The sequence below is a fragment of the Microtus ochrogaster genome, unplaced genomic scaffold, assembly GCF_000317375.1.
Source record: "Microtus ochrogaster isolate Prairie Vole_2 unplaced genomic scaffold, MicOch1.0 UNK42, whole genome shotgun sequence".
In the NCBI taxonomy this organism is placed as follows: Eukaryota; Metazoa; Chordata; class Mammalia; order Rodentia; family Cricetidae; genus Microtus; species Microtus ochrogaster.
The window spans coordinates 1,224,160-1,228,906 of record NW_004949140.1 but is presented as its reverse complement, the minus strand read 5'-3'; the positions used below and the strand labels follow the sequence as shown (position 1 = coordinate 1,228,906).

General features: G+C 40.8%; 1 protein-coding gene across 1 annotated transcript in view; it reads left to right on the top strand.

Annotated features, from left to right (window-relative positions):
• Dock11 (dedicator of cytokinesis 11) overlaps positions 1–4,747 on the top strand; it is a 196,672-nt gene that overhangs the window by 184,234 nt on the left and 7,691 nt on the right. The window contains exons 49-51 of the mRNA XM_026790137.1: positions 1,557–1,767; positions 2,125–2,315; positions 2,747–2,847. Coding sequence (XP_026645938.1) covers positions 1,557–1,767; positions 2,125–2,315; positions 2,747–2,847 — 503 coding nt within the window. The remainder of the gene's footprint in view (positions 1–1,556; positions 1,768–2,124; positions 2,316–2,746; positions 2,848–4,747) is intronic.

Sequence of the window (4,747 nt, the reverse complement as noted above, 5' to 3'; positions counted from 1 at the left end):
CAGTGATTTTGATGTTCACTCCGATCATGGCGAACATTGCATGCACATGGTGCACATACATGCATGTAGGCAAACTCTCATACACATAAAATAAAAATAAAATCTTTTTTAAAACTATCTACTCATGATATCAAACATTGCTTGTGGACATCCAAATTGATAGGCTACCTTGTGGCATAATTAGGTAATTTGTTAAAATCCTTAAAGCTATATAAAACTTTGAACTAAACAATATTTTTCTACCAAACATGTATCCTAAGGCAAACAATCAGAAAAAAAGAACACTTATAAATTCAAGGCCATTCACCAAAGTATGACTTACAATAGCGAAATGTTAGAAAGTTACCAAATTGTCTGTTAGTAAGGGAATGAACCAGTAACTCATGTGTATTCATTCATGTAGTAATATGAGTGGCGGGGCTGCGTCCCCAGCACCCCAGGCCGCCTGCTAGCTTATGCCCCGAAATAACAACACACAAATTGTATTCATTTAAAGACTGCTTGGCCCTTTAGCTCTAGCCCTTACTGGCTAATTCTGATATCCCGATCAACCCATCTCTAATAATCTGTGAGCACCGGTCTTACCGGGAAGATTCTAGCCTACGTCCATCCTGGGTCGGAGCTTCATCGTGTGTGTCTGCCTGGGAGAGGGGAGGATGGCGTCTCTGAGCTCACTTCCTCTTCCTCCCAGCATTCTGTTCTGTTTACTCCTCCCACCTATGTTTTAACCTATCAGGGCAAGTAGCTTCTTTATTTAATTAACCAATGACCTTCCTCTATCACATTCAGCCATTAAAAGTCATATCAAGCCACGCGTGAATTCACACCCGTAATTCACCCACTGAAGAGGCTAAAGGAGGAGGACAGCTGTAAAGTCAAAGCTGCTGTGGGTTCCTACTGAATTTCAGGCCAGCCTGAAATACAGTGTGAAACCCTGTCTTAAATAATATAAATAAATTGTGTTAATGCTCCAGGGTAAACTATACTAGTCATAATATCTTCTTATTGAAGTAGATTTATATATTTAATAAATATTTAAGGACTCGGGTTATAAAAACTGCTCATTGTGATCTCAGTTTTCAGAATATATGTGTCTAGAAACAATTGGAGGTGGGTGGTGGCACACGCCTTTAATCCCAGCACTCGGAGGCAGAAGCAGGCAGATCTCTGAGTTCTAGGCCAGCCTGGTCTACAAGAGCTAGTTCCAGGACAGGCTCCAAATCTACAGAGAAACCGTCTCAGGAAAAAAAAAAAAGAAGGAAGGGAAAGAAATATGTGAAATGTGGATGTGGATCGTGTTAATTGCTGAGGGCTAAAATGTGTTTTTTGTTCTTTCTATATTTCTATAATCTCTCTAGGTTTTATATGCCTTCCTTTTAGTAATAAATAAGCTATCTATAAAACCCAGCCACGATCTCCCCCAAGTAGTTTTCCAGCCAATCAGGGGCACAATTGCAATGCCAGTGTTTCTCGTGTGGTTTCAAAGCAGTAAGGTATACTTTCATTTTCTTTCCATTGATTTCGGTTTAAAAAAAGACAAACAACTTTCTTTATAGGTAAATGCCAAGGAACTTGATCCAAAATTTGCTCATATACAAGTCACCTATGTGAAGCCCTATTTTGATGACAAAGAACTCACAGAAAGGAAGACAGAGTTTGAAAGAAATCATAATATCAACAGATTTGTTTTTGAGGCCCCTTATACCTTATCGGGCAAAAAGCAAGGCTGCATAGAAGAGCAGTGTAAACGCCGGAGCATCTTGACCAGTGAGTCGGAGTCTTTATGTTGCTTTTGTGTCTGCCTTGGTACTTTCTCATACACACAGCTACCAGTTGGCCAGCAGGAACACGTAACTGAAATTTTAATCATTGTTATTTTACAAGTTTATACAATCATGGCCTTGTAATAAACCATCGTTTCTCCATATGTCACTCCTAATTGCTTAGAGGTGTCTCATAAAGATAATTTATCTTTTCAACCCGAAGCAGGAGGAACTATTTGGCACCCTAAGGAATTTTTTTTCCCTAGAAAAAGCAGAAGGTATAAACAAGGCGATTGTGTTGTTTTTCCTTGGATTCCACCAAGTAAATGATTTTCTAAAATTGGTCTTTACCTTTTCATAGCTTCCAACTCATTCCCATATGTGAAAAAGAGGATTCCTATCCACTGTGAGCAGCAGGTGAATCTAAAACCAATAGATGTTGCTACTGATGAAATAAAAGACAGAACTGCGGAGCTGCACAAGCTTTGCTCCTCGGCTGATGTGGACATGATTCAGCTTCAGCTGAAACTGCAGGGCTGCGTCTCTGTGCAGGTATGGTGCTCGTCCAATAAGGGCGCAGAGCAAGCATTGAATACAGTTGTGTGATATGTTCTTATATTGGCTGTGAAAAGCAATTCTGTGGGTCTTTTTTCATGTAAGAAATAAATCACATTCAGTTTGTATGAATGGTATATTATGTCAGAGACTTTAACATAAACCTCTGAGACCAGCCAAGCGCCAAGCCCTGTACTCATGCATCAGGAATCATTAACTAATTTATTGGTGTATCATTTTATCAGACTAATCCCTTTAGTTAATGATTTTTCACACAAACGTCTCAGAAACGTAAGTTGATAGTGAGGTCTGGGTTTCTTTTGCTCTCCCCTCAGCCCTTGGAGGTTTTAGTGAGAAGGAAAAATGCAAAATTTCCTCCTGCTTACATGCTGGCCACACTGTCATTTTTTTTCTCTTCTGTAATTTAGGTCAATGCTGGTCCCTTAGCCTATGCGAGGGCCTTCTTAAATGAAAGTCAAGCTACCAAGTATCCACCTAAGAAAGTGAATGAGTTGAAAGACATGTTTAGGTAAGTGTTAGTTTTCAGATCATACCTCAATTTTTTTTCTTCCAGTTTAAGAAAAAAAAAAAGACAGCAGTAGAAATGCTTGCCAAGTAAGGGCATTCTCTGAGTTCTGTGTTTGCACTGATTAATTGACCTCCAAATGGCACTTTAAGTAGTCAGGAACCATATGACCTGTTTCATGCTCTGAAGTACTAACACTGCTCCTGTGACCCAAGGGATTAAATATGCCAGCTTACTTTATTGCTTTGGATATTTTAAGTGACACAAACACAGCCCTACATTCATTACGCGATTTCCTTCTTTGCCCGATTGACCTTGCCTTATAGCATATCAGACCATCTAGGGCAGGAGTGAAGTGGAGCTGGAAAGGCTGCACAGACTTCCTTCTGGTCTCTGTGTTCTCACTTCCACTGGGACTCCACAGGTCTGGGGAATGCCTTAGCTTGTTTGCAGTGAGTAAGTTAAGGCATGTCTGAATCGTCAGGAGAAAAGTCTGATTAATATGGAATCAGAATTAAACTATGAAACATGAGGACAAGTAGAGTAAAATAGACTAAGAAGAAAGATGGTAACCTATACAGATGCAGAATAGCCAGTATTCCGCCATTCATCAATATTTATGAGTAGGATTTGCCTGGCATGTGCAAGAGACTCCACTAGTTGCTATGGCAGGAATACAAAACATGCATGCAATGGGATGCTTTACCCCCTTATGCATCCATTCTTAAATGTATGCATTAAGCACATGCAAATGAATGAAGGCTAGGTGGTGGTGGCGCATGCCTTTAATCCCAGCACTTGGGAGACAGAGGCAAGCAGATCTCTCTGAGTTTGAGGCCAGCCTGGTTTACAGGACAGCTAGGCCTGTTACACAGAGAAACCCTGTCTCCAAAAACCAGAGAGAGAGAGAAAGAGAGAGAGAGAGAGAGAGAGAGAGAGAGAAACATTAATATAAACATAAGAAATAACCAAGGGAAAGACTTTTATATTTCCTCTACTCATTGTCCATATTCCTATCAGCCCAGGTACTTTGCACCTGTAATATACCACACTATTGACCTACTAGTAAGCCCCAAATGAATTCTGTTTGAAGCTTGACAGTAAATATTTCCATTAAGCTTCCCTGGGGTGTTGTAGGAGTTCCTTCTGTTCATGTGTTGCTTTCATTGGTTAGTGAATAAAGAGACTGCCTTGGCCTAGTTGATAGGGCAGAACTTAGGTAGGCAGGGAAGACAGAACTGAATTCTGGGAGGAAGAAAGCAGAGTCAGAGAGAGACACCATGGAGCCGCCAGAGACAGATGTGCCAAATCTTTGCCCATAAGCCACTGCCACGTGGCGATACATAGATTAATATAAATGGGATAAATCAAGGTGTAAGAGTTAGCCAATAAGATGTTAGAGCTAATAGGCCAAGCAGTGATTTAATGAACAGAGTTTTTGTGTGGTTATTTCCGGGCTAAGCTAGCTGGGTGGCCTGGACGAACAAGCGGGCCTCTCCCTTGCAACACCGGAGGCATATGTTTTGAGCCAGGTATTGATTTCTTTTTGTTTTGTATCAAGACAGGCTCTGTCTCTAAAGCCTTAGCTAGCCCACAGCTTGCTATGTAGACCAGACTGACCTCAAACTCACAGAGACCCTCCTGTTTCTGCCTACTGAATAACGGCAGTAAAGGCATGTGCCTGGTAGCGAGCCAGGTCTTAAAAGCAGATCAGAAACTAAAGAAGAAAGATAAAATGTGTTTCGGACTTAAGAAGTGACCAGAGCTAATAATGAGAAAGTGGAATATTCCAATCTTTCTTTAAGAAAGTCATAGTCAAAGTTAACTGACAAACTGATGGTGGGTGACACTTTGTAAGAATCAGTAACGATCTATTGGGAGCTCACCAAGGCCAGCTGGACTG